This window comes from Barbus barbus, assembly GCF_936440315.1.
Source record: "Barbus barbus genome assembly, chromosome: 40".
NCBI classification, from domain to species: domain Eukaryota; kingdom Metazoa; phylum Chordata; class Actinopteri; order Cypriniformes; family Cyprinidae; genus Barbus; species Barbus barbus.
Window position 1 is genome coordinate 12,624,949 of NC_136718.1, and position 27,958 is coordinate 12,652,906.

At 38.5% G+C, this 27,958-nt stretch overlaps 2 protein-coding genes across 4 annotated transcripts; one reads left to right on the forward strand and one right to left on the reverse strand.

Moving 5' to 3' along the window:
* Positions 1–210: 210 nt before the first annotated feature.
* Positions 211–7,465, reverse strand: LOC306859771 (uncharacterized protein). The gene is made up of 2 exons (XM_079401018.1): positions 7,026–7,465; positions 211–5,234 (listed from the first exon to the last, which is right to left on the reverse strand). Exon 2 carries the CDS (start codon positions 4,819–4,821, stop codon positions 2,512–2,514), a length of 2,310 nt encoding a protein of 769 aa, XP_079257144.1. The 5' UTR covers positions 4,822–5,234; positions 7,026–7,465; the 3' UTR covers positions 211–2,511.
* Positions 7,466–16,138: 8,673 nt separating this feature from the next.
* On the forward strand, positions 16,139–25,276 carry LOC306859354 (putative oxidoreductase YteT). 3 transcript variants are annotated; one of them, XM_079400368.1, is made up of 14 exons: positions 16,139–16,344; positions 16,725–16,861; positions 16,953–17,037; positions 17,119–17,192; positions 17,356–17,415; positions 20,874–20,981; positions 21,071–21,127; positions 21,210–21,340; positions 22,727–22,781; positions 22,878–22,970; positions 24,085–24,219; positions 24,326–24,427; positions 24,516–24,677; positions 24,768–25,256. In XM_079400368.1, the coding sequence occupies exons 2-14, from the start codon at positions 16,769–16,771 to the stop codon at positions 24,903–24,905; spliced, it is 1,293 nt and encodes a 430-aa protein (XP_079256494.1). In that variant the 5' UTR covers positions 16,139–16,344; positions 16,725–16,768; the 3' UTR covers positions 24,906–25,256. The 3 variants fall into 3 exon arrangements, with proteins under 3 accessions (XP_079256494.1, XP_079256493.1, XP_079256495.1); XM_079400367.1 differs by having other exon boundaries at positions 16,754–16,861; XM_079400369.1 differs by having other exon boundaries at positions 16,150–16,344; positions 16,757–16,861; positions 24,768–25,276.
* Positions 25,277–27,958: the final 2,682 nt, after the last annotated feature.

Consider the following 27,958-nt stretch of genomic DNA (forward strand, 5'->3'; position numbering starts at 1 on the left):
ATTACCCAAATGGTCTCTGAAGCATGATCCATCTACAAAGTAATCAACCTGTGCCTCAGAGATGGGTGTTGATTCTAAATCTGGTCTTAATCTAGTGAATGCTAAGGAGTCAGCTACACATTCGTGAGGTATTCCCTCATCTTGCAAAGGTATGTGATTGGCTGGATTGACTGTTGTGCATCTCTTTATCGTTATATCTGGAAAGGTCAATAATGTTGAATATGCCAGACACCTAGAAGGGGTAAGAACGAATTTACCCTGTTCCCACAACTCCACTATCTTATGATGTGCATATATTATGACTGGATAACCCATAGTTATTGTAGAGGCTTTTTCATATGCAAAGTACACTGCTGCTAATCCTTGTTGATAGCATGGCGGGTATCCTTCAGCCACACTGTCTAATTTTGTGCTGTAGTAGGCAATTGGTTGTTTTTTCCTTCCACTACAAGTCTCTTGCATAAGTACTGCAGATGCATAGCCATCTTTTCTATTTGCAACATACAAATGAAATACTTGGTCATATGCTGGTGTTGCTAATGCAGGTGCAGACTGCAATTCTCTTTTTAATGATTCAAATGCTATTAATGCATCTGTTGTCCATGTCAGTGGTGCCCTAAGATTTTGATGACCCACTTGTTTCATTAAGGCTCTTAACGGGGCTGTTTTAATGGCATAGTCTTCAATCCAATCTGAACTAAAACCTGTCATTCCTAGAAAAGTCATCATCTGCCCTACTGTTTGAGGTTGGGGTACTTTGCTAATGCCCTCTAATTGACTGGGTGATATTGCTTTCATCCCATGTGATATTGTTCGTCCTAAGTACTCAACCTGTGGCAGGCAATATTGGAGCTTGTCTTTGGAAACCTTATGTCCCCCCTCTGCTAATTTAGTAAGCACTTTAATTGAGTCCTGATGACACTGTTCCAGAGTTGCAGAAGCAAGAAGCAAATCATCTACATACTGTATTAGGGTACTATCTAACCTGAGGTCCTCTAGATCGGTTTTTAATACCTGATTAAAAATGTGGGGCGAGTGCTTGAAGCCCTGGGGCATTCGAGTATAACTTAATTTTTTACCTTGATAGGTGAACGCAAACAATGGTCTGCTTTCCTCTGACAGGGGAACACTGAAAAAGGCAGAACACAGATCAATCACAGTGTAATAATTAGCAGTAGATGGAACATTGGTTAGCAGCGTATGCGGATTTGGAACCTCCGCAGGCCAGTCCTCCACAATCTCATTTACTGCTCTCAGGTCATGCACCAGACGCCATTTGGATTTATCTGCTTTAGCTACTGGCAATATTGGAGTGTTGCTAGGACTATTGATTTCAATTAGCACTCCTGCTGTCATTAACCCCTCAATTGTCTTTTTTATTCCTTCTACAGCTTCTGGTTTCAAGGGGTATTGTTTTTTCCTAGGTACTGTAGCTCCAGGTCTAAGTATTATTCTAACCGGGTTAGCTGACTTTACTAGCCCTACATCAGTTTCATGTTGTGACCATAATTCTGATGGCACTTGCCTCTCCATTTCTCTTATTAATTCAGTCTGTTTTGTTTGATGTTCCTCAACTTTTGGTTTGCTTTTTGTATTTACAATCATTCTAGGAACTCCCATCATTGGAGTTGCACATAAAATCTTAAGATACTGGTCATCTGTTGATTGAAATATTAGAGGATTTTCTGTAACTTCCCACTTACTTTTTTCTGCTTTTTTCATCATGGGGCCTAAGTCTTTGGAAACACAGTCTTTATTTACATACAGAGTAACATGGGGAACTGAGTTAGGCACATCAAACCACTCATCAATGAATTCTTCTCTATCTACCTGCAGAGCTGCACCTTTTGGTCCTATCACTATATATTGTGACATCATGGGGATAGTTAGTTCCTTTGTGTCTTTTAGCCACCTTTTTTCAAATTCTGGGTTTTTGCTTTCATCATACTTCATAGTACAATGAAATTCAGTTTTTGGTAGACTTGGTTCACAAAGTTGTTCTCTTATGTATCTTCCCCATTTGCTAAGTGTTTTTTCTACGTCTTCATACAAATCCCCTAACCAATACATATTAGCACATGGCTCTTGTGTTTGTTGTACGTCTGTCAAATTCATTTGTCTCACTGCTCTATCATTTATATAAATTCCATCTGGAGTACACCATATTTGCATTTTCAATTTACATATAGCATCCCTCCCTAACAGGTTGACAGGTGTATGTTCTGAAACTAAAATTGGTAATCTTATTTCTGTGTCTTCTAAGCTTATGCTTACAGGGGTCGTCATAGGAAGTAGCTGAGTCACTCCCGAGAATCCTACTGTCTTTATATATTTTCCAGACATGGGGAGGTGCGAGGCATATCTTGGATTCAAGCACGAGTACGATGCCCCTGTATCAAGCATAAGAGTTATTGGTTTTCCTTCAATATTAACTCGCAACATTGGTTCTTGATCGGCATCCGAAGATATCATTGGAAGTTGGTTCCTCCCCTCAGGATTCTCTGGGCAGCCCTAGTAACCTTGATTAGGACCACGCCACGGGTTGACAGGTCCTTGAGCTCGGGTCTGTATTGGTTGTTGTTCATAACCAACCCCTGTTGTCATCAGTTGGTCTTGCATCCAAGGATTGGAGGGACAGTCTCTTTTAAGATGTCCAGGCTGATTGCATCCCCAGCATATTCCTGGTCTCTGTTGATTGTTGTTGAATCTGCCTCTACCACGCCCTCCTTGTTGTGGTCTGTTCCAATTCCTGTTGTTTGCTTGCTCTGGCTTGAGATATATTACCACTGGTTGCTGTCCTTGTGGTGCATTCCCTGGTCCAGCAGGTGGCGCCTGTGTTGTCACAATCTGATTTGCTGGTGCAGCCACATTCATTGGTGTTGGTGGATTAACTGGCACTGAAGTGTTGACAGGTGCCATAACAGCTGAGGAGTCTTCCTTTTGCACTGCGAGGATCCTTTTCTTTTTGTTCAGGAGCTCTTCAAGTTGCATTTGGGTCAGCTTTCTTTGTAGTTCTTTTTCTTGATTTCTCATCTTCAGTTCTTGCTTTCTGTATTGTTCCACAGCATGAACCACATGGTCTCTGAATTCTTTGTGTGATTTTGAATTCAGACCTACCACATCTTCCAGCTTCAGCTTTACTGATGCAGGCATGGCTTCCACAATTGCAGTCCTGAAGAGTGCTGTCAGTACTCTGTCTTGTTCAGGATCTCTTTCCAGTTCTTCTTTCCATCGTCTCAGTTGTTTCTGTATGTAGGTGGTAGGATTTTCTATTTCTCCCATTGGCTCTCCCTTCAGGCAGCTTGGGTCAGTTTGCATTGGGTACTCAGCTCTCAGCACCCTCCAAATATCACGTCGATGTTTGTCAAAGGAGGTTCCATCTGCTTCAGGTCTGTCCACTGCATGCAGAAGGCCAGACTGCTTTAGGATGTCATTCATCTTGGAGGCTCCTAGGCACTTTACAAGCAATGCTTTGATGTCACCAAGTGCCAACAGCTTTCCAGTTGTTTCTTCTTCCACTGTTTTGATCCATTTTCCAGCTCCTTCATGAATATCTGGGAGACGGGACACTAGAGAGTCCAAATCTTGACTAGCCCACGGTATATATTGGGCATGCCCTTGCTTGATGAGAATTGGGCACTGATGTCTTGATTCACCATCCTTGGCTTCTTCTGTTGTTCTTGTTGGAGATCTCATCGTCCGTGCTGATCTGTCTTCATTTCTTTGCCTTTGCACTTGATGCTGATCTTTCAGTGGCTCTATGTCCTGTAAGGTCAGTATCCCTTCAACTTGTTTGTACTGTTTTCGCTGAACTGGGTAACGCAGACTTGAATGAGGCTGCTTTGACTGAAGATGCAATAATTCATTTGCTTCTTGTTGTAATGATCTCTCTACCTGCTCATATTCTTCTCTTGTCATGTTAATAGCTTGCTTGATTTTCTCTCTTGTCCTGTTGCATCTTTCCTCCATCTCAGCCAGTTCTTCCTGTATTGAGTCAGCAGAGGGCGCTCCTTCCTCAGATGATCTTTCTGACTCACTCCCCTCACTTCTCTCACTGCCGCCACCTGCTGCTGTTTCGCGCTTATAACGCTCTTCCATCTCCTTTAACATTGATTCAAGCTCATGACGTGTGGGAGGTGCTCCTGATTTATTTTTCTTCTTGTGGGCTCCAGCCCCCCTTCCTTCAATTCTTGGCTCTTCTTTGTAGATTGCTGCTTTCTCTCTCTCTCTCGGCTGTGGTGCTGGTGTAGATGTCCACTGCCCCTCCTCCTGTAGCTCCAGCCTTTCCTCCTGTGGCTCCAGCCCCTCCTTCACGACCCTGCAAGCATATTCTTTCTCCCTACTTTCTAATGACAATGATTCTGGGCAGCTCTGCGCTTCTATCTCTTCGTCTGAGCTTGTTTCATGTACATACCCCTCAAATTCTATGGGTCCTTTTATATCTATTTTTCCCTGTATGATTGGCATCTGATTGACGACCTGGTCACAGCAAGGAGCATATGGAGGTGGTCTTTCTTCTTTTACTTCACCCGTTTTGTTTCCCCTTTCCAATTTCCATAATTTAATCCCATATTGCTTGAATAAATTCAACACCCCTAATTCTTGTTCCCTCTTGTCATTTCGTTTTCTAGATTTGTCATTGGTCTTGTGATTTTTAATCAGCACTTCCATCTCTCTACACATAGCCACATTAAATGTTCCCTCTACCGGCCACTTGGTGGCCAATTTCTTTGTTCTCTTTGCCCATTTTTTCGAGAGTCCCCCTATATTTTCTTTACATGCTGGATTTTCAGAGGCCAATAATTCTACTGGACTAGACATTATAAAATTTTTCCCTATCAATTTATTTAGCAAATAGTTTTTATCTAATTATTTCTCTGTTTATTAGGTGATTTTACCTCTATAATCCCAGTGGTTTAAAACTTAATAGCTAATTCTTCACCAAGCTCATCAGACGAGGATCACTAAAAGTATCCGACCCCTGATTACACCTGGACTTGTACTGGGCTGAGGACTTTATCACCTTTTTTAAGAAATCTGGTTAGTGTATCTCAAATATTTTAGAATAATCACAATGTGTTTTCTGGTTAATAACTTAAAAGGTAACCCAAAGCCCTTTGTTTCTTTTATCCGAAGATTAGCTTTTGTCCAAATGATGTGTTCCCCCAAGCTGAAAGCTTCAAAACTCCACAGTCTCCTCTCATGAAATTTGCGACCTGTTGCTGTCAATCCTCCTGTCCAAATTGAGTAATTAAGAGATGGCATTAATTCTATACAAAATTCTTTTATCCTAATTATATTGATATTCAATTCATTTCTTGTGCACCACATCGGATACAGAGGTTCCATATAGTCAATCAATAAGCTTCTTTCCGGCATTGTTAAAATTTTTCTACCTCTTTTTCCCCTTTTCTTTTTTCCCTTTATTTCCCCCTCTGCCATCCTTCCTTTTTCTTATCTTTTTCTAATTTAATTGAGTATTGTTTTTAGCAATTTGCACTGAGATGAATCCGATCTTTCCTGATCTCCGTGAATCTCCACCCTCACGTGACGTATGAACTGAGGCTGTAACTTCTGCTCAATCGTCACTAGTAGGCGCCTCAGAGTTCTGCCAGTCACAAAGAGAGGCTGCGCACTTCCTATCTCTGGTGACTCAAACAACACTCTGGACGTCCAAATCACTTCTCTCGTCTCAGCTTCCACTCTGAGATGGATGTTATCTAGAATTGTAGCTCCTTTTTCGAGCACTGGCCAGGGTGCCCAACTATTTTTAATATACGGTGCTACAACTGGTTCAACTGGGATGTCAATTGCATTTGACTCAGCTCCCATCCAAGGAAGAGCTGCATCCCAAAGTCTAAACAAATTGTATTTCAATCGCCGAATCGTTATATGTTTCATTACCACATCTTGCCAATTTATTCCTGGCCATTCAGCTGATTTTTCTCCCAAATTTGTAATCTTAATCAATTTTCTGAAAAAGATATTTTTCTTGTATTCTGTCAATTTCTGTTCATGCCCATAGAGATCAATAAAGCTGGATTCCAACCAAAAATGATTGCGAATACCTTGTGTCTGTACCAATACTGCCTGAAACTGATTTTCTTGTTCAGTGTCAGGGTCATTCAAATCGATGTGTTTTATTTTTTCTGTCCGCTTCATGTCTCCGTATGGGCAAACTCAGAATAACAGAATCTCTCTCTCCCTCTCCTTCCTTTTCGCACACACACACACACACTGCTCGAGCACTTCACACACACACACAGAAAGCCTCAGCCCCCACCCTCGCGGGTCCCCTCTTCTCTCCCTGGCGCAACAATGGGAAAACAGGCGCTCAGATTGCCTTTTTCAATTCTTTTCTTTTTATCAACAATTTAGTTTCACAATTTGGATCACAGCGTCGACACTGTGGAGAATGCCCAAACAAACGACACAACCAATTTTTTGGGGTGTTTCTAGTTCTTTCAATTTTCAATAATCCGTTAAAATATTCCATTCAATACAATATGATCTTTTTCAAATCTTAACGTGATTTTTCTCTGCAGTTTTATCAAATAACCGTGCACTTTTACTTTTAGACAAACATATATTGCTCAAGTGTACCAACACTTACATATAACATATAACATATAACGAACAAAAACTAACTGTTTCGATTAGAAACGGACCTGTCCGAGCAGTCACCCCCTATCCCGGGGCCGGTAACCACAGATCCCCACGCCTCTCAACTTAGGCGTGTGCCGGCATTCAGCATCCCTCTTAACTAGATGCTTTTACACTTCTAGCCCTTCTTCACTAGGCTTTTTCACTACTACTTTATATTGGCACCATCTGTGCTCTTTTAACTAATGGGCATATCCTTTAACACTTGAAACTCATCAATCCATATGCACCTTTTTACATTTAAATAATTTTACGTCCGTTAGCTGGTGAGGCCCTGTCCCAAAACACCGCCACAGGCTCAACCCTTAGTCAACCAGCAAACAATCTCCTTATATCCAAATATATAAGCAAAACTTGCTTACCTTGAGGCCTCGTAATTTCGGATTGTTTGCGTGTTAACCCAGGTCCCTCGCCTGCAACGGCCCTTCAAGACGCCGGAGCCTCAATCCAGTCCCATCTGGGGTGCCACTTTTATGTTGTGGAAAATCGTGCTCTCGTCGATGGTCTGGATCTCAGTCATGCAATTAGAAAGGCTCAAAAACAGCAGAGTTTCAAATGTGAAAGAAAAGACTTTATTATAACAAGACAATAAAGTCGAGAAGCAGCTGTCCCATTGACTGATTCTGATTCTGTGAGTGTTGGTACAGAGTATATATATGTTTCTTATTGCCCATATTTGGTAGTTCCTGTTATTCTCATTGTCTATGTCTGTTTGATTTACCACATTTAATTACTTGTTCACCTTGTCTATTTTTTAATGGTGGCATTCGTCTGTATTCGTCATTTTTAAAAAGTAAAAGTTCTTCTTCTACTCTCATTGGTTGGCAGTGATCCCAGACGACATACATCACAGTTGGTTACATGTATCTGTCATATTCCTCATATTCTGGAAATCACCCAAAGTTCCCCAGGTTATCCTAAGTTTACTGTACTCCTTGACCGGTGTATACGGCCTATAAAACATCTATACTCAGTATGACCAATAGATGGCACTCTAAGACCATTTATCAGTATTCAGACATCCAGTACAGTAGGATATCACACTTTTGCATAGACTAGTACATGTTTGCATAGAACAGTGCATGAATTACATTTTTAAGCATGTTTTATCATTTTGAATAAGATAATGTTATAGTGAGTAAACAAAAATATACAATATAATCTGTTTTAAATTGGTGTCTTCTGGACAGGTTCTGCCATTTATTGCTTAGAACGGATTACTGTTTAAACTAGTGCTGGTATTTAATTACTTAAAAATAACCCAACACTGACTAGTATCTTTTTCAATTGGTATTTTTTTAAATGATTATTCATTAGATGCCTGCTACTTAATTCCAACAGCGACTAGTATCTGTTCATTTAATCACTGATTCTGATTTGGATACTAGTAGCCTACCTGTTAATTTGCTGCTAGTCACTACCCAAACAGTTACAGGTAACTAGTAACAATTTTACTCCACTAGTAAGATTTTGCAAAAGGATATTGTTTAAGAAATGTTACTAGTAATAAATATAACAGATACTGTTATTATTTATGGGCAGCTTTCAAGACACTCAAGGTTACCTTACAAATAATAAACAATAAATGAAAAGAAAACAGTGCACAATAATACACAAAACTATATCAATAAGAATAAGCTAATCTTAAAAAAAAATAGTTTTAAGACGCGATTAAAAAAAAATACTAGTACTGCTGGAATAGCTACTTGGAAACAAGTACACAATGATTAGTTACTAGTACAAATAGACTGACTAAAAGGGACCCTACTACACATTATTCTAATAAGTACTAACTAGTGTCTAATGAATAGTTACTGGCAAAATAGAAAAATATACTAATCAATATACTAATCACTAATATACATTGAAAATAAGTTTAGTTAGTTAAGTTAGTTTAAAGGAAGAAATGTTTAAACAGCTTGCTACATAGTGCCATTTATTTATGCAATTTATATTTAACACATTCATTGCATGTTATTAAGCGCAAGAGATACATTATGTTTTTTAATTATGTGTTTTTCTATTCTTTTAAAGGTCGTTGAGGACCCTTGTGAAGGAAATGTTATCCAAATCTAAATAGCATTACATAGAAGGGAGATGAATGGCATACATAAAGGAGCAGCTGAACTGTGCAGAGAGGGCGACAAAATATTGCTCTCTGGGGATGTTGGCAGAGCTGCAGCTCTGTACACCCATGCTTTTGGAAATAATGCTGGTTCCACTGTAGGACACATGCGTGGCCTTAACGCAGGTCATTTAAAGGAGGTGATCTCAACGCTGGAGGCCTGGCTTGATGGCGTTTCACACAATTCTATTGAGGGCCTGAGTAAAGGTCTTGTTGCTGTATTTCTGTCTACATTATGCCCCAATAATGTGTCTGCTTCTCTTTATAAAATGGAGTCTGTCCTGCAGGGTACAGCTCATGCTTCAGATGAGATCTTTGCACGGTGTTCTGCTTTTCTAGAGGGAAAACAAATGCCTCAACCTGAGGGTTGCACAAGGTTAATTGTGGAGCTAACTAGAGCTCTGGCCTGCTTGCTCTCTGACACACAAAATCCCAAAGTTCCTCAGCTTTATTTGCAGGCCTTTCATGGAAATAAATCAGAAACTATTAGACTAGTTAAAGAAAGGCAAACTCAATATGTGAAGCTATTAATTAAAGCCTTTTACCAGCAAATATCTCCAAGATACTCCATTCTCCATACTAAGGGGCAGATGGAGAAAGCATCGAGTCCTACACAAGCAAGCGAAGACATTGATGCTCCTAAAGCTGTTGAGTTTTTACTTGCCATTTCACCAGATGACATCCAAGTAAGAGAGCTTCAAGCAGCAGTCTTGTTTTATTCCGGAAAGTTCACAGATAGTGCAGAAGCTTTGTCGTTGGCTCTCAAACTAGGTGAATCACAGACTGAACATGCAGTGGTGCCAGAGAAAAAAGCTTGTTTACTCGTGGGCAGAGCAGCTGCTCAATTTTCCGGAGGAGGACGAGCAAAAGAAGTCTGCAAAGATCTAGGTGACGGCTTTGCACTTCATCCGGCCACAGCAAGACAGCAATTCCAGAGTCTTTTCTCGGACACTGGCGTAGGGTTGGCTGCTCGCATCCAGTTGCGTCAACAGGCCGAGAAGGGTGTCTCTGAGTTCAGAGAGGCTGTTCTAATGAGGCCTGACCTTAGGTCTTTGAAAGGAGTGGAGTCGTTGGATCCCGTTATCGCTCAACTGCGAGCTCTATGCCACCTGGAGTCAGATGGAGGAGGCAGGGAACTGCGGGTGCGTCTGGCAGACTGCCTCCTCCTGCGTGGAGAACATAGAGAAGCCCTTTCCATAAGTAGCCAGCTCGCCGCTGCAGCTCCAGCCCAGCAGAGCTACCAGAACACCGTGCAAGTGCTCAGAGGGTATTCCCGACTCTTCACTGAAGACCATAAAGGCGCTCTGGAGGATTTCCAAGCAGTGATTGAGCATAGTACTCCTCACCCACCCAGCTGTGTACGTGCACTCTGTGGTAGGGGTATCTTGCGTATGATGGCTGGCTCATGCTACCTTACTGCTCTAGATTACATTACAGCAAGCCAATTACAGCTGCAGGATGCTTCTGTAACTGTTAGGTGCCTGGTGCCTTGGAATTACCGTGGGTTGCTGTGCACCGTGTTGCTGGAACAGGGAAGAGTCATGCTTGAGGGGACCGAAGAGCAAAGAGCTGAGACAAATCCTAGAGCTCAACAAGAGCATGAGGAAGGTCACACCACCAACAAACAGAGGTACATTTGCATTTTTTCTCATTTGGGATGAAACGTATTTGTCGTGCTGTATCTTTCATTTTGTCTTTTGTGTCTTATGCACACTAAATCGATACCATCATGGATTACACTATTAAATATAATCATTGTAGCATATGATCATAATATTAACAGCAATGACATGAGAATCAGCCTATTAGTAATGGTCATAGCTTTATTATTGATTTATTCCTAGTCTTATTCAGGGGTGACCAATCCTGCTCCTGGAGGACCACCTTCCTGCAGAGATCAGCTTTAACCTACCTGACTAGAAGTTTAAAGACGTTCTGCAGACGTTATTTAAAAGAGGTTGACCAATATTGGATTTTACTTGGATTGGACTGGCCAATCACTGATTAATCAACCTCACCTCAAGTTTTTAAAATGGATACTGAATAAAAACAAACATAACACTCCAAGTAAAACAGTGCTAAACTTTATTACAGAAAAAAGTACTGAACCATCAAAATGTACAGTACTTTTTACATATAAATAGATATTAATATATTATTATTCATTCATCGAATGAATGAAATGTCTTAGTAAATGTTTGTTGCATAATGAATGCATAAAAATGTCCAGCTGGATAAAATGTAATATAAACAGATGCTAACAATTGTCACATTAAGCATTTTGGTTGGACCTTCTTGGCCGGTTGACCTCTATAAATTGGTTGGTTCAGGTCCGTTTAATTAAGGTTGTAGCTGAACTCTGCAGAACTTTAGCCCTACATGAGTAGGACTGGATGGCACTTAATCAGTCTCCTGTGCTTCCTTTCAGGTCTGCTGTTGGTGTGCACGCTCTTGCTCTTCTCCTAATGGAGTTACAACCTGGTGCCGATGGACCCCAGATTCTCACAGCAGATGCACTGTACCAGTTGGGTCGTGTTGAGGAAGCTTATCGTCTCCTTCTGAACATTGAGCACACAGCCCCACGGCCACCGATTCTCGCACGCCTTGCAATATTGCAGCTGCATCGAGGCTTCCTTTATGATGCCTATCAGGTCCTAGATTATATTTCTCTTACAGTTCACCTTATTTAAATCGCATAAAAAATGTATCTATAATAAAATATATTAATTTTCTTCACAGTAAGTAATCTTTCTGTTGTCTTACAGCTACTGAAGAAGCTGATCAATTCAGGAGACACTAGCTGTCTGCGGCCCCTTCTATCTGTAACATCTTTACAAGATCGAGCCCTTCTAGAAAAACACTGTCACACTGCTTCCAAGCGTATACTGTGTGGCCAACAAGCAGAAAGTGCAATAAGGGAAGCTGTGGCCTATTTGTCCATTGCCATTATGGCTTCAGGTAATGTTGTTTTCAAACACATACAGTACAGTAATAAATAAATTTACATTATAAAATATTTATGATTATCATAGTGAAATGTAGAGTCACACCATTGATTCTATCTAATTGATGCAGTTTCTATGGAAAAATGCAGCAGTTTCCTTTTTTACTTCTGTGAATTTCAGATACTTGCTTCTATTATTGATCTTGATTTTATATTTCGTATAACTCATATGATCAGCTTAATATAAATTGTATTATAAAGAGAAGAAGGTAATTCAGAACAATGCTGTTCTATATGTCCTAACAAGCTAACTGATTATTCTGTAGGTGGTGGAGCAATAGATTCCCTGCTGGAGAGAGCAAGATGTTATGCTCTGCTGGGCCAGTGGAAGACAGCTATCTTTGACTTCACTGCAATCCTTAAAGAGCACCCAGACCATGTGCAGGCTTTGTGTGGAAGAGGATTCACTTATCTTATGCTGAACCAGCAGAAGGTATGGTAGCAAAAACAAAGCCCTCCACCTATGGGAGCCACCTCATTTTATCAAAACATGTTTCTGCAGGTGGCTTCATAATTCAGTAACACATGACAATGAGGTTAATGCATAGATAACATGAAATGACAATAAACAAACTTTTCAAAACAAAATATACTGTATATATATTTATAAAGTAACAAATTAAACTTATAAATTAACTGCAGTAAACTGTATTAATTGTAAAGTGATATCAATATTTTAATATCAGTAGCTGATGTAATTTTTTCCTGTATGCTTGTAAACTGAGACTATAATATCAATAATTCACCAGGAATGCACACTAGACATACTGGTTGCCCTTCAGTGTGGAGCTGAGGAGGTCGCTCAGAGTATGCTGTCTCTTAAAGACAAAGCACGGAAACTCGTCAGTGAATGGTTGGGTCAGCACTGTCGCAGCAGCCTGTCAGAGACTCTGTTGGCCAACCCTGTACCCTGCTGCGAGGAGCTCCTTCGAGAGGCCTTTTTGATTGGTGGAGCGCTAATGAACACCGACTGCAGGGAACCCAGGTGGCACCTCCTGTATATAGATACACTACTTGCCAAAGGTAGGGTACAGTATAAAGCATGTAGGAGTCAAGTATGTGGGCCATGTCTATGTTAAATATAACTTTTATGTTTGTGAAGGGGAGGTGAATGCTGCAGGTGCACACTTGAAACAGGTGTTTGGTCAAGAGCCTCGAGATGCCGCAGCTAAGGCAAGGTGGGGTGTTGTGAAGGCCTGGCAGCAGAACTACAAAGTGGCAGCCAACTATCTGAGTGTGGTGGCTGAGAAAGAACCAGCAACTCTAGACTTTCTAATCACTCTTCTGCAGTCGGCTCAAAGAAAACGCCTGGCACAGGTACTTTCTTTTTTCATTCTATATTGATGTAGGGATTCAATGTCTACAGTACATTTATTTATGACTACAAGTTGGTAGATGGTAGATGTGATTGATTTGTTACATTTTTATTCCATTCACAGCCCTATGATTTTCTTTTGTATTGATTTTTCCCTATTACTTAAGGCAAATTCAACTCTACAGTGGCTAATAAAGCAAATTTGTGCTTCCAGGCAGCTGCTCAGCAGGCCAGCAGTGTTTCTGAAAGTGGTCAGTGGGAGCAGGCTTTAGCCCTCCTTACTCTAGCAGTGCGAGCGGTCAATGAGATGAAGCTTCAGTACCTCAGGCAGCGTGCAGCTTGTCTGGCCCACCTGGGGCTCCACGAGAGGGCGGTGTCTGATCTGAATAAGGTCATCCAGGGCCACAGTGCAGATAGAAGAGAGGAGCAAAGGGTTTGGGCAGAGGACCATTGCCGCAGAGGCCGTAGTTTGTTGTTGTGTTCCCATGAAGAGTCTGGGTTACAGGACTTTTCTCAAGCCATGGACCTGCACGAGGAACAGGCTCTGCTGTGTGTGGAGGCTGGTCTGGGAACACAACGCCTTGCCGAAATGTTTCTGCGCTTTGCCCTGCAGAACTATGGGCAACAGAAACACGACAATGCTTGGCTTCTGACAGAGACCGGGCTTAAAGTGGACAGTGGCCATGTAGAACTGCGCAGACTGAGGGCTAGAATAAAACGAGAAGTCTCTGGTCCATGTACTGTACACTAGAGATGAGATTATGATGACAAAATGGTTTGTCTATATAGTTTATATTTATGGTTAATCAGGCAAACATAATGGCGAGAATTTCTATGTATAAATCTGCAAATATTTCTGTTATTGTGTTGCCCAAGTGTCTTACAATTGATCTTTATTTAATAGTGTTTTTTATTGCTTTTTTTGCGTATAATAAGTTTGGTCAAATTTAACATTTGAAGTAGTCTTGTTTGACATGTACACTTCTGTTCAAATGGGGTCAGTAAGGTTAGTTTAGTTTTGTTTTATCAAAGTTTTCAACGCTGATATTAATAAGACATGTTTCTTTAGCACCAAAACAGCATATTATAGTGATTTCTGAAGGATCATGTGACACTTAAGACTGGAGAATTCAGCTTTGCCATCACAGGAATAAATTACATTTTAAAATATATTAAAATAGAAAATGGCTATATATTATTACTTTTACTGTATTTCTTTAAAAACTATTTGCAGCCTGAGTGAGCATAAGAAACTTCTTTCAAAAATAAGAAAAATGATCCTGAAATTTTGAATGGTACTGTGTTTACATATTTTTGTTTTGTTTGTAAAATGTTTCTCTTTGAATTTAGATACAATTACACTACTTAACAAATATGAAGTTGTTGTTGTCATAAATTATATAATCTTGTAAAGATTGTAGTATAGTTATTAATTATAAGAATGTTCCATAATATAAGACATGAAAGAAATTGTCATAATTGAAAGTGTTTGAAAACCATTTATTTGTTCTAGTCAGTCTTTGTTTTGTTTACTGAAACAAAATTATGTCCAGAAACGACTCTGCACAACATTTAACCCATTCATGGTCATGCCAAACACTGCTACTATTAGACACAGGTAATAAATCTAGATCAATTTAAAAAGTGTACAATACAAGCATAATGATATAAAGTGCACATAATATACACAACTGTTCAAAGGTTTGGCGTCAGTAAGATTTTTTTATGTGTTTGAAAGAAGTATCACCAATGATGCATTTATTTGATCAAAAATAAAAACAGAAATATTGTGAAATTGTATAAAGTAAATGTTTACTATTTTAAAAATGCATTCCTGCGATAGCAAAGCTGAATTTTTAACAGCCATTACTCCAGTCTTAAGTGTAATCATTTCATATTATTATCAATGTTGAAACAATTTGTATTGATTAATATTTTTGTGGAAACCATGATACATTTCCCCTGCCCCCAGGATACTTAAATATACGTTTATGATATATCTAACAGTGTAATGTTATCTCCATTGGAAACTAGTTGTGCTTAGTGGGTCAGGATCTTCAGCAGTTTTCTGATTTGATGAGAGGACAGGGTGATATTTTGTAATATTGTTCAGTAGACTCATAGGCTGCTGAAAAAGCTTCAGTCTTGTTGTTTTGTTAGTATGTTCATAAGACTTCTCAGTCTTCAAAGACAAAGACCACTCAAGTTATGTAGTTGTCACATTCTTTCTTGTGCTTTTCAGAAAAGAATCCACACCACAACAATCTTTCACCTCTCAATTTTCTCGAACGAGTCCTCCATCACCTTATTGTCAGCAAGCTTTATGATGTGGCTGCAGAGGTGACTCAGTAGTGGGTGAGTTGTGAAAAGTGAAAAGTGTGAGACCTGGAAAAAAAAAATCCAATGTATGACAGAGCGTACAAAATAAACATGCAGTTTTTCAAATCACTACAGAATTAATTATTGAAGTTGTATTAACCATGCGAGTCCACAAGAGGGAGAACTGGCATACTCTTTGGTATTAATCTCAGATTTGAATTTCCTGAGGGATTACAGTAATTAAAATATATTAAAGCATATTATTATTTAGAACCCAAATATAGATCGAAGGGGGAAAGGAGCAAAATAAAAAATACAGACAGTATCAGTGCAATCAGGAACAAAAAAAATAAAATAAAAAATAAAAATAATAATATATATATATATATATATATATATATACATACAATTAACTTCAAATATCCTTGAAAAGATCCGACTCAAATAAACTGGATTGTACTTCTTTTAAACATCAAGCTTTTACAATGATTTGCTAATTCTAATAACCCAACACCATCCGATTGGCTGCAAAGATTAATGCGAGTCGTGTAGATGTTTTACGATTGTGCCTTTATGTTGTTTCTTTGTCATTTTAGACCAGGATGTTCTCAGAGGATGTTCAAAATGTGCTCCGTAGAAGAAATGTATACGCGTTTGGAACGACGTGACGTCAGTAAACGTTCTAGTCTTGCTCTTGCGTAATTTGAACGTCATCGCTCAAACGTAAACAAGGAAGTAGCTAATACACTGAATGAGCCGAGCGCTCCGTTTTACGTCTGTTCATATATGCAGCCTACTCATGAGTGAAGTTTGTCTTTATACACGTAATCAAGCACTTCTAGAATCCTAACCGTTTTCAGGATCAAGAACTCCGATTTGTTATTGTGTAGTTAAAGCGCACTGGGATTTCGTTATAAGGTAACCCTTGAGAACACATGACACCCTCATTCATTTCTTCAGATAATATCACACAGCGTTTGACTTGCTTACAAAAGACAGTTCACTTTAATGTCTTTAGATGAACACAGTATATTGTTTGACCCTGCTAATATTTGGTTTATCATCAATGCCATGCTTAAAAATGGACAATTCTGATAAGCAGTAACGTTATCTAACCCATCACAGAGTCACACTGACCTTTATTATGCTGTGAAGTTAAAGACACACCTATAAAGCAAAGTCTCAACCTTACCGATCTTCAGTCTGTTTTGCATGGTAATATGTCAAATGCTAGACTATGAAAGATATAGCTCAAATTATGTAGGTATATCTAGTGTTAATTGATCATTTGGTTGTAGGAAGAAGGAAACTTGTTTTGTTAAATCAGCAGGGGTCTGCTATAATGTCTTCGCCTGTGGATGTTATCGTGGTTGGAGCTGGTAACAGAGGAGAAAACTATTCTGGCTATGCTGTGATTTTTCCTGACCGCATGCGGGTATGACTTCTGTTTTAATATATTTTCAACAATCAGCAGTTCTGCTGTTTCACCACCACTTGAATAAACATATCCTTGACATTAATAACAGGTAGTGGGAATTGCTGACCCCAGGGATTTTGCTCGAAAGAAACTTCAGGCACGTCACAAACTATCTGATGAAAACACTTTCAATGGTATGTCCATCTTTTTGTTACAGTAACAGTATTGTAGCTGTATTGTTTTTCAATTGTCTTGATTTTTTTGTTTTTACATAGATTGGCGTTGCATAGCAGAGAGAGAGAAATTTGCAGATGCTGTTTTGATCTGCACTCCTGATCGTCTTCATAAGGTTTGTGGTTTCCATGTGCGATTGGTCAATGTTCACATGATAGAGTTCTCTTGAACAGCATGGTGTGCTTAGCTATTTTTTACTGGTTAATGAATGGCATACTTGCACTTTAAGTTGTCTGCTTTGATTGGGTTCAGTGTCCAACCATTTTATTATTTTTCAGGACCCTGCTGTGGCTTTAGCTAAGAAAGGCTACCATGTGCTGCTGGAAAAACCAATGGCTGTAAGTGTTTGCCATAAGACTCCATGACATGATGCTTTTTGTTGGGCTGCAGTTCATGCATGCATGATTTATAGGTTCCTCTTCTATCATGAGAACATTTTTTTCATTTCTGAATTAAAATTTTAAAACTTTTAAGGGCAAAAAAAGTATACTGTCAGCTGTCCTGATATCATCATGAAGAAAAAACCTCAGAATTAACTTCTTGGGACAAATCCTTAAGTATTTTTTTTTTCCCACAGTCATTTATTATTATTTCTTTAAAAAATGTTATTTATGTTATTTAATGTTATTTTTTAAAAATGCTTGTCATACAGTCAGGTCCATATATATTTAGACACCGACACAGTTTTCATAATTTTGGCTCTGTATGCCACCAGAATAGAATTAAAGTCAAGAATAGAAATAAATAAAATCAAGATGAAACTGAACTGCAGACTGTACGCTTTAATTCAAGGGGTTGAACAAAAATATAACAAAATGTTTGGGAATTTCAACCATTTTTATACACAGTCCCCCCATTTTCAGGGGCTCAAATGTAATTGGACAAATAAATATAATCATAAATAAAATGTTAATTTTTAATATATTGTTGAGAATCCTTTGAAGGCAATGACTGCCTTAAGTTTGGAACTCATGGACATCACCAGAGGGATTCCTCTTTTGTAATGCTTTGCCAGGCCTTTACTGCAGCTGGCTTCAGTTGTTGTTTGTTTGTGGGTCTTTCCGCCTTTAGTTTTGTCTGCAGCAAATGAAATGCATGCTCAATCAGGTTGAAATCAGGAGATTGACTTGGCCATTGCAGAATAATCCACTGTTTTACCTTCAAAAACTCCTGGGTTGATTTTGCTGCATATGTTTTGGGTCATTGTCCACTTGTACAATGAAGCGCCATCCACTCAACTTTGCTGCATTCAACTGAATCTGGGCAGACAGTATAGTATGAATACCTTTATTGTCATTTGTCCAACAGCCCAAAACGAAAATCACTTTCAGTTTCTCACTCCAAATATACAATTCATCCGGCTGCTTCTGTCTTCTGTTATATCATCACTAAACACAGTAACCCAGTGCCACTAGAAGCCATGCACGCTCGTGCCATCACAATGCTTCAAGCCTTCTCCATACTTTTTTCTTCCCATCATTCTGGTACAGGTTGAATGCTTTTCCACAAGTGGTCTGGCTTTTTAGATGTTTTTGGCAAAGTCTAATCTGGCCTTGTTTGCACCTTGTGGTAAACCCTCTGTATTTGCTCTGGTGAAGTCTTCTCTTGATTAGAGACTTTGACAGTGACACGTCTACCTCCTGGAGAGTGTTCTTCACTTGGCTGGATGTCATGAAAGGGTTTTTCTTTACCATGGAGAGGATCTTCAAGTCATCCACCACTGTTGTCCTCCGTGGACGTCCATGCCTTTTTATGTTGCTTTGCTCACCAGTGCATTCTTTTTTCGCAGAATGTACCAAACTGTTGATTTGGCCACTCCTAATGTTCCTGCTATCTCTCTGATAGATTTGTTTTGTTTTTGAAGCCTAACAATTGTCTGTTTCACTTGCATGGAGAGCTCCTTTGACCGCATAATGTGGGTTCACAGAAACAGCTTCCAAATCCAAATGGCACACTAAGAATCACACAAAAAGTACATAAACTACACTCTTTACTCTTATACAATCCCCTCCATAAGTATTGGAACAGTAAAGACAAAATTGCTCTGTTGGCTGTGGAGTCAAGACATTTGCAAATATGATTGAAAGATGAATATGAGACAAAACTACAGAATGTCACATTTTATTATTAGCCGTTTCAACACATACATGTTTTACCAAATAAAAAGAAAAACAGCCCTTCTAAGAGTTCATCCCACTTATTAATGTGAGCATAAGTATTGAGACAGTTGAACATAAGGCAGATATAAAAGATTAAAAGCTATTATTTAGTTGCAGATCCCTTGCACACTATCACAGCAGTGAGTCTGTGACCCATAGACATCACCAGACTCTTGGTCCCATCCTTTGAAATACTTTTCCCAGCCTTTAATGCAGCCAATTCCAATTGTTGCTTGTTTTGGGGAGTTTCTGGCCTTACTCTCCTCTTCAGCTGGTCAAATTCATGTTCAATCGGATTTAAATCTGGAGATGGACTTGGGCAATCTAAGACTTTCCATTTCTTTGCTCTTATAAATTCCTTGACTGAACTGGCAGGGTGTTTTGGGTCATTGTCCTGATGCAATATGAAGCACTTCCCAATGAATCTGGTGGCATTTTCTTGAATATTGGTAGGCAAGATGGTTTTGTATCTTCCAAATTCATTCTGCTTCTGTCATCATACATTAAGTCATCAGTAAAGTTGAGAGGGCCTGTTCCAGAGGCAGCCATGCATGCCCATGCCATGACACCACCTCCAGCATGCTTTACAGATGAGGCTGTATGCTTGGGATCATTGCAGTTCCCTTTTTTCTCCACATTATTGCTTTCCCATCACTTAGATAAAGGTTCATCTTTGTCTCATTGGTCCATAAACACAGTTCCAAAACTCTTCTGGCTCACTTTTGTGCTTTTTTGCAAACTCTAATCTTGCCTTTTTATTTTTGGTGCTGGTCAGAGGTTTGCATCTTGCTGTGTAGCATCTGTAATTCTGTGTAGCATCTGTAATTCTGTGTCAAAGTCTCCTGAGGACAGTAGATTGTCAGAGCATCACTCCAGCTTTCTGGAAGTTGTTGGTGATTTTACAGACACGTCTTTTAGGGTTCATTTTCACAGCTTTTATGATTTGTCTGTCATCAACTACTGTTGTTTTCTCAGCCGATCAGGTCGTTGTTGGTTGCTGGTGTCGCTGGTGGTTTCCAAACTCTTGATTTCTCCATGCCCTTTGTTTTTGCTAGAGCTCTAACTGACTTCCTCCTTTTGTTTTAGCATCCAAATTGCTTGTTTTTCTCTCAAAGTCAGCTCCCTCATCTTCATCCTGGTTTGTATGTGTCATCATCATCGAATGCAAGATTCAGAATACAGAAGTAATGGATATAACTGATACGACACATTCCCTGCTTTTAATATCTGAAGTATTAATGCAACAGGACACAGCTGATCACTTAGAAAGACCTGTGAGGCAACTGTTCCAATACTTATGCTCTCATCAGATAGAGGGATGAAACTCTAAAAGTGCTGAACTTCTTAGCTGGTAAAACATCTGTGTGTTGAATCACCCAATAATAAAATGTGACATTCTGTAGTTTTGTCTCATATTCATCTTTTAATCATATTTGTAACTGTCTTTACTCCACAGCCAACAGAGCAATTTTGTCTTTACTGTTCCAATACTTTTGGAGGGCACTGTATGCCATTGACCCACAAACATCTGTGGTATTTTCAATGATTTGTGTATTGATTTAATTTTATAATTGTTTTATTTATTATTATATTATTTATATAAAATTAATATTATATATTCTATTATGCTTTCTAAGGTTACAGAGGAGGACTGCACCGCGATTGTAGAGGCTTGCATTCAGAGCGGCGTTATGCTCACCGTGTGCCATGTTCTCCGATATGACCCTATCATCCACAAAATTAAAGTAGTTACACTTACCTTTGAGTCTTAATAAACTATCCAAGTCTCAGGCAGGAAAGAACATATACATTTTTTTTTTTTTCAACAATTCAGGGGCTGATTGACAGTGGAGTGATTGGCGATGTCATCCACATTCAACATCTGGAACCGGTAGGATGTGTTTAATGTGTTTGCGGTGTATGTGTGTAATGCGCGTCTCTCTGTGTTGTGTCAGCGCTGTCTTCTCTAATAGGTGGGGTTCTATCATTTTGCTCACTCCTTTGTCAGAGGAAACTGGAGAAACGAGGCAGAAAGCTCTTTTGCTCTGCTTGCCAAATCCTGCCATGATTTGGATCTGATTCATCACTGGGCTGGTGGACGAAGGTACACTTGAGTTGAATTGTAACATGTATTGTATTGTAACATGACGTATGCACATGTGGTGGAGCTGAGCTGAGGAAAAATGATAGTGAATTAACAGAAAGAATGAGTGAAATACCGTAACTTCATTTCTTTGTTTTGTGAATTATCACAAAAGTCATTTTTTTTTATAGCTTCTTTGTTTATTACTATTTGTAAGTTTTAAAGGGGTGCTAAAAAGAACATTATTTTGTGTATTTGGTGTAATGCAATGTGTTTATGCAGTTTAAAGTTCAAAAAACACATTATTTTCCACATACTGTACATTATTGTTGCTCCTCTATGCCCCGCCTTTCTGAAACATGTCGATTTTTACAAAGCTCTTCATTCTGAGAAGCGAGGCGTGCTCTGATTGGCCAGCTATCCAGTGCTTTGTGATTGGCCGAATACCTCAAGCGTGAGATGGAAATGTTATGCCCCTTACCGTATTGTGATGCCGTGTCCCGGTGCGATGATACAAAAACAACAAAACCCATTATAAACGAGGCATTTGTTGCATCCAGTGGGGACATAATTACTGATTATAATGACTTATACTGTCTTTTTATGCGTCATGTTGCATTGCGCCACGTAAACATTACCATGTCTGCATTTGTGATCAGAGAAACGACAAACAACAAGCACTACTCTACACTACTCAAAACTCGCATTTGAATTGTCAGTGGCAAATTTTTTATACTTACAGGTTGTGAGTCAGAAGCGCCAGACTGTCCTTGCAAAGTTGGAATTGCCCCACTTTATAGAAACAGCCTTTATGCAAGCCAGCATCGTAGGCTACTCTCCCAGGTTCAGGAAATAGTCCTCTGTAAAATGCGCTGCACACACTCTAATATTTGTGTTGAACTGTTCTAGAACAGTGCTGTAAATAAAACTTAACCACTGATTTCTAGTTGCGTCCTCTTTTGGAAGCCCAAACAAAGTACTTTCACTTTCACAACGAAACACAGCGTCTCCAGTGCATGGCGCCGGTGGCAGCAACAATATTAGAGCGAGAATAAAATTCACGCCCTCTTTCTTTGCCTATACATTTGGGCGGTGTTATGCAAATCTTCCCACCCGGTGACGTGGGGGCGTGTTTAAATGAGCCATTTTAGGAGGGCATGGTCGAGTCTTAACTTTTATATAGAATATCTCTTTGGTTTTGAGACTTCGGTCTGTGCAACTTTAGGTTTGAGACTTCGGTCTGTGCAACTTTAGGGATATCATCTATGCACAATCAGCTTGTAACACTCCAAAGAGAAAAAAAAACTTGAAATCGTATCATATGACCCCTTTAAGGAAGAGCTTAAAGTTTAAATGGTAAAAAATAATAATTTTGGGAGATTAAATATTTCATGTTTTATTTGACAGGTGTATTAAAGTTTCATCATTTGGGTCTCTTAGCCACTTCACAAAAGAGAGCAAGGTTGGTCTTTTTTATTATTATGTATTATTATTATTTAATATTAAATTGAAAAAAATTAAATAAATAAATAAAATAAAAAATTGACAATTTTCCTAGCCAGCAAATGCTGCAGATCGCTGTTTAGACTGTCCTGTAGAGGGGGATTGTGCGTACTCCGCGAAGAAAATCTACTTGGATCAAGTGAAAAGAGTAATGTATTCATGTACACTACAGTTCACAAGTTTGGGGGCAGTAAGATTTTTTTTTTTTAAAGAAATGTATAATTTTATTCAGCAGGGATACATTAAATTGATCAGTAAAGTGTTATTAAAGGCAATGTTCCCTCTATTTTGTTTCTTGCTGAGCAAAACTTTTCTCTATTGGGCAGAAATTTCGGTCACCTGAGCAAAAACATTCTTTATTCCAGACCTGTGAAAGTGTGAAACATTTAACTTTAATGTGCTATTTTTATTTGATTTGACCCTTGATTTTAACTAAATGATGTACATTTTAGGTTACCTGAGAAAACTTTTTTTTTTTACAGTATAATACACTGCAGTTCAAAAGTTTGGGATTATTAAAGTTTTTTTAAAGAAGTATCTTATGCTCATCAATGCTGTATCTATTTGACGTATTATTGCAATTTAAAATAAAAGTTTTCTATTTTAATATACTTTAAAATATAATTTATTCCTGAAAAGAACAGTGTTTATTCAAAATTGAAATTTTGTGTTTCAATATGCATTACTATTCAAAAGTTTGGGGTCAGTAAATGTTTATTTTTTTAAGAAAGTAATACTTTTATTCAGCAAGGATGTTAAATGGATAAAAGGTGACAGTAAAGACTTATATTGTTAGAAAAGCTTTTTATTTTGAATAAATGCTGTTCTTTTTAACTTTGTATTCATCAAAGAATCAAAGAAAAAAGTATCACAGGTTCCAAAAACAATTAAGCAGCATAACAGTTTTAACACTGATAATAAATCAGCATGTTATAATGATTTCTGAAGGATCATGTGACACTGAAGACTGGAGTAATGATACTGAAATTTCAGCTTTGCATCACAGGAATAAATTGCATTTTAAAATACATTCAAATAGAAAACAGTTATTTTAAATTGAAATAATATTTCATAGTATTACTATTTTACTGTATTTTTATACAAATAAGTGCAGGCTTGGAAAGACTTCTTTCTAAATCAAATTTTGTAAAAGTGACACATCATTGCTTTCTTTACTCTGCTTAATAAAGTTTATAATCATATGATGTTTATAGCACAAAAAGATCATATATTTTATGGCTGACATTTTATTCATAAATCAGGGTGGTGTTGGCTGGCCAGTGTCAGTGATTTGCTCCGACTCAGTTCCTGACATTGAGTCTGTGACTGAAGCACTCAGAACAGGACCTTACGGCCGCTGTGTGTATGAGTGTGACAATGATGTGTGCTCAAATCAGGTTGGAGAATCTCCTGTATACCTGCATCTCAGATAATCAGTAATGATGTTCCCTTTATGTTTGTCAACAAAGTAGAATATATTGTTTTATTACTGATTTGTTGCAGGTAGTGAACATGGAATTTGAAGGAGGCTTGACTGCTGCGTTCACCATGGTAGCATTTACAGAGGAAATATGTGAACGTAAAACATCTATCAATGGTAGTAAGGTGGGACATCATGTGAATTTGTGTCAACATTTCATCTCTTCGATGACTGTAAAGGGATTTAAAACATTTTTACTTATTTTCTAAAAAGGGGGAACTGTCCTACAATGGATCTGAGATCAAAGTGTTCGACTTCCTTACTAGAAAGACCACAAAACACACCGCAGACATAAGAATTCCAGGTAACTTTGGTACTGGGGGTCACGGGGCAGCAGATTATCACCTTATCGACTCCTTCATTGCAGCTGTGAAGGTAAGATGATTGATCTGGAAGATGGTTTTCTCTCTGTTTGTCTCATCATATCACTCCTGAGGCCTCTCTCCTCTCTCTTTCTCAATGTAGCATAAGGACCCATCTCGGATTAGGTCAGGTCCTAAGGAGACATTAGAGAGCCACAAACTAGTTTTTGCAGCTGAACGTTCCCGTTTGGAAAACAGAGTCGTGTACTGTGGGGACTCCTGTAATGGAGAGAGCCAATGAATGTATATGTGAAAACCATATCTGCACAGTGTGTTTTTTTTGTTTGTTACATTTCAATCACTACATATTCACATTGTCTTTGTTGCTCTAGACAGAACTTACAATTTTTTTTGTCAATTTGTCCTGTAATTTTCAAAATAGACCAACTGTGTCAAATGTGATTTTCTTAATATAATCTGTTTATTCAGATGAATTATAAAACAGTAAATGTTGAATCACATTTCTTGCATTTTATGTATTAGATACTTGAATTTATTAATGTAAAACCTAGTGTTTAATTTTTAAATGTACCTAGATCAAGTTATGTAATCAAATTAATCATGTGGACCTAAATAAAAATCTTTATATTTTATCCTCTTTTGTTCAGTTTGAAAAAAAATAAAAAATAATAATAATAATATATATATATACACACACACACACACACAATGGGGCAAATAAGTATTTGATACACTGCCAATCTTTCAAGTTTGGAATGGAGAGATCTGTAATTTTCATCGTAGTGTTACGTCCTGAGACGTATTTTTGATTTTTTATGTCTTGTGGTGTGTTTTCTTTTGTTATTGTTATCTCTTTTTCATGTCTACTGCTGTCACTGTCATGGAGGTGATTGAATACACCTGTTGCTGATTTGCTACCTATTCAATTCAGCTCCACTGATTGGCTGCACTCAGGAGGAAGCCAGCATATAAAGCCAGCATTGTCTCACAGCAAAGGGAGAGGGTTGCAGATTTCTCTGGCTCCAGACAATTTTATTATGTTTTGTTGCTGTTGAGCGCTAACCATTGGTGCTGCTGTGGATTTAGTTGGAGATTTGTAAATTTGTTTGTGTTTTGTAAGGAAACTTGTAGGGAGGTGTGTGCATTTTTCTTTAACTACTTTTCTCCTGGTTATCTGGCTAGTCAAGGAGACAGGGAATCATTTTGTTGTTTATTTGTTTTTGGTTTATGTATAGGTAAATTATGGTTAAAACTAAGTTAGAAATCTTTTTATGTTGGCCGTTTGCCCCCTCCTGAAGTTTGTTTTCCTTTATATTTTTCTTATTATTTAATAAAGTACTTAAATGTTATTTTGTTTGGAGGTGTGTTATTGGGGCTAGAGATAATAGGTCCCTGTGCTTTCTCTCTCCAAAAATGTGTTACTGCTATGCCCTTTACCTCTAGACTAAAAGAGGGCTTTAACAGTAACAGTAGGTACACCTCAACTGTGAGAATCCAGAAAGTCACATTGTATGATTTTTTAAAATAATTAACTTCCATTTTATTGCATGAAGTATTTGATCACCTACCAACCAGCAAGAATTCTGGCTCTCACAGACCTGTTAGTTTGTCTTTTAAGAATCCTCCACTCATTACCTGTATTAACTGCACCTGTTTGAACTAGGGACAAAATTGTAGACCCGCACAAGACTGGGATGGGCTACAGGACAATAGGCAAACAGCTTGGTGAGAAGGCAACAACTGTTGGCGCAATTATTAGAAAATTGAAGAAATCCAAGATGACTGTCAATCTCCCTCGGACTGGGGCTCCATGCAAGATCTCGCTTCGTGGAGTATCAATGATCCTGAGAAAGGTGAGGGATCAGCCTAGAACTACACTGGAGGACCTGGTCAATGACCTGAAGAGAGCTGGGACCACAGTCTCAACGGTTACCATTAGTAACACACTACACCGTCATGGATTACAATCCTGCAGCGCGCGCAAGGACACCCTGCTCAAGCCAGCACATGTCCAGGCCCGTCTGAAGTTTGCCAAAGACCATCTGGATGATCTAGAGGAGGCATGGGAGAAGGTCATGTGGTCAAATGAGACCAAAATATAACTTTTTGGTATAAACTCCACTCGCCGTGTTTGGAGGAAGAAGGATGAGTACAATCCCAAGAACACCATCCCAACCTCCTTCCCTCAGTAAGAGCATTAAAGATGGGTCGTGGCTGGGTCTTCCAGCATAACAATGACCCGAACACACAGCAAGGGCAGCTAAGGAGTGGCTCCGTAAGAAGAAGGTCCTGGAGTGGCCTAGCCAGTCTCCAGACCTGAACCCAATAGAAAATCTATGGAGGGAGCTGAAACTCCGTGTTGCCCAGCGATAGCCCCAAAAGCTGAAAGGTCTGGAGAAGACCTGTATGGAGGAGTAGGCCAAAATCCCTGCTGCAGTGTGTGCAAACCTGCTCAAGAGCTACAGGAAAGGAAACGCTGACCTCTGTAATTGTAAACAAGGGTTTCTGTACCAAATATTAAGTTCTATTTTTCTATTGTATCAAATACTTATTTCATGCAATAAAATGGAAATTAATTATTCAAAAATCATACAATGTGATTTTCTGGATTTTTTTTATATATATATATTCTGTCTCTCACAGTTGAGGTGTACCTACGATGAAAATTACAGATCTCTCCATTCTTTGTAAGTGGGAAAACGTGAAAAATCGGCAGTGTATCAAATACTTATTTGCCCCACTGTGTATATATATATATATATATATATAGTTTATGGTACACACTTGATACCTATACATTTGATCATTGATAATTAGACATGATACGTTTAATAAAACTAATTAAGTAAAACAAATCTGACCTAAGTAATAAATACAACTTAGGACAGAAGACTCATCCATGATCTGTTCTTGTTCATTATGATAGATGAATACTCCAGGAGGCAAATTTATTTATTTTTAATAATGATTACAATTTTTCTCTCTAGCAGTAGAAATATTTAACAAATGGTATATGGATGAAAAAAATTCCTGCATAATATAAAGTTGCTCTAATATTTCTATTCTGTGTCTCAGCAGCAAACACACACACACACACACACATTTGTAATGGTTACATCATTGCCCATATAAGGTCTTTCCAGGAAATAAAATAAAGCAGCATTATGCTAATATATCAGCTAATTGCGTAAAACAATGAGGCGGAGTAATTATATTCTTATTACACAGCAATATATGTATTAATAGTCATCAAAAATTGTATGTTTACATACGCTTAGAATCCTACATTCTTTTCCCTCTATTTATCATAGTCTAGATCTTCAGCTGTTTAAA